This window comes from Anarrhichthys ocellatus, unplaced genomic scaffold, assembly GCF_004355925.1.
Source record: "Anarrhichthys ocellatus isolate YVR2014 unplaced genomic scaffold, GSC_Weel_1.0 scaffold9781, whole genome shotgun sequence".
Classification (NCBI taxonomy): Eukaryota; Metazoa; Chordata; class Actinopteri; order Perciformes; family Anarhichadidae; genus Anarrhichthys; species Anarrhichthys ocellatus.
Window position 1 is genome coordinate 1 of NW_022289755.1, and position 1,259 is coordinate 1,259.

The 1,259-nt window shown below is 50.8% G+C and overlaps 1 protein-coding gene across 1 annotated transcript; it reads right to left on the reverse strand.

The window, feature by feature from the left end:
- Positions 1-17: 17 nt before the first annotated feature.
- On the reverse strand, positions 18-1,253 carry LOC116380933 (diacylglycerol kinase delta-like). The gene is made up of 4 exons (XM_031842744.1): positions 1,030-1,253; positions 815-922; positions 605-718; positions 18-517 (listed from the first exon to the last, which is right to left on the reverse strand). Exons 1-4 carry the CDS (start codon positions 1,108-1,110, stop codon positions 338-340), a joined length of 483 nt encoding a protein of 160 aa, XP_031698604.1. The 5' UTR covers positions 1,111-1,253; the 3' UTR covers positions 18-337.
- Between the last annotated feature and the right edge of the window lie 6 nt (positions 1,254-1,259).

The following is a 1,259-nucleotide window of genomic DNA, read 5'->3' on the forward strand; positions in this document are numbered from 1 at the left end:
GTACTCACCCTGTCTCTGGTGAGGGTCTGGTCTAGTACTCACCCTGTGTCTGGTATTGTTCTGGTCTAGTACTCACCCTGTCTCTGGTATTGTTCTGGTCTAGCATTCACCCTGTCTCTGGCAAGGGTCTGGTCTAGTACTCTCCCTGTCTCTGGTGAGGGTCTGGTCTAGTACTCACCCTGTCTCTGGTATTGTTCTGGTCTAGTACTCACCCTGTCTCTGGTATTGTTCTGGTCTAGTACTCACCCTGTCTCTGGTATTGTTCTGGTCTAGTACTCACCTTGTCTCTGGTGAGGGTCTGATCTAGTACTCACCCTGTCTCTGGTGAGGGTCTGGTCTAGTACTCATCCTGTCTCTGGTGAGGGTCTGGTCTAGTACTCACCCTGTCTCTGGTGAGGGTCTGGGTTCGGTTCTTGTGGATGATCTTGATGTACCCTGGAGGCTGAACCCAGGCCTCCCCGTCCACCTGCACCGGGACGCCTTCATCACCGAGGATCGTGATCTTCACCGTACGACACTGAGAGAGAGACAGACGGGGTCAGAGAGTCAGACGGACAGACAGATGAACAGAAAGATGAACAGACAGACAGACAGACAGGTGTACCTGTGCGATGCGGTGATGTTGCAGGTTGATGACTCGAGACACGGCCATCTGCATGCTGCCGAACACGGCCACCACCTCCAGGATCTTATCATCAAAGGAGGGAGCTGTGAACGTCTGAGAGACAGACAGGTGACACGATGAATAAACAGACAGACGGATAAACAGTGGAAGACATCAGATGACAGAGAGACAGACAGGTTCAGGTCTCACATCGTCCTCTTTGGTTCCTCCCCAGAAGTTGGTTCCCCCTGCGTAACTGGGGATGTTCAACACAGCGATGCCTTGAAGACTGGGGAGAGGGATCGGACGCCCATCACACTGTCCACACAAACACACACACACAAACACACGTTAGACCTGTGATGATGAGGATGATGATGATGATGATGATGTTTGGAGCAGCACCGGTTGGTTGTGGGTCTCACCTCCAATAGAACCTTCTGCTCCAGGTTCTTGTAGGTTCTGTGCAGCAGCTCTTTGGTTCCAAGAACTCCGTACCACATCATGTTCTTAGTCCGGCTCCTGAACACAAACCTCACTCGTAAAAACTACAAACCTCACTCGTAAAAACGACAAACCTCACTCGTAAAAACGACACTTTACTCATGCAAACTACAAACCTCACTCATACAAACTACAAACCTCACTCATACAA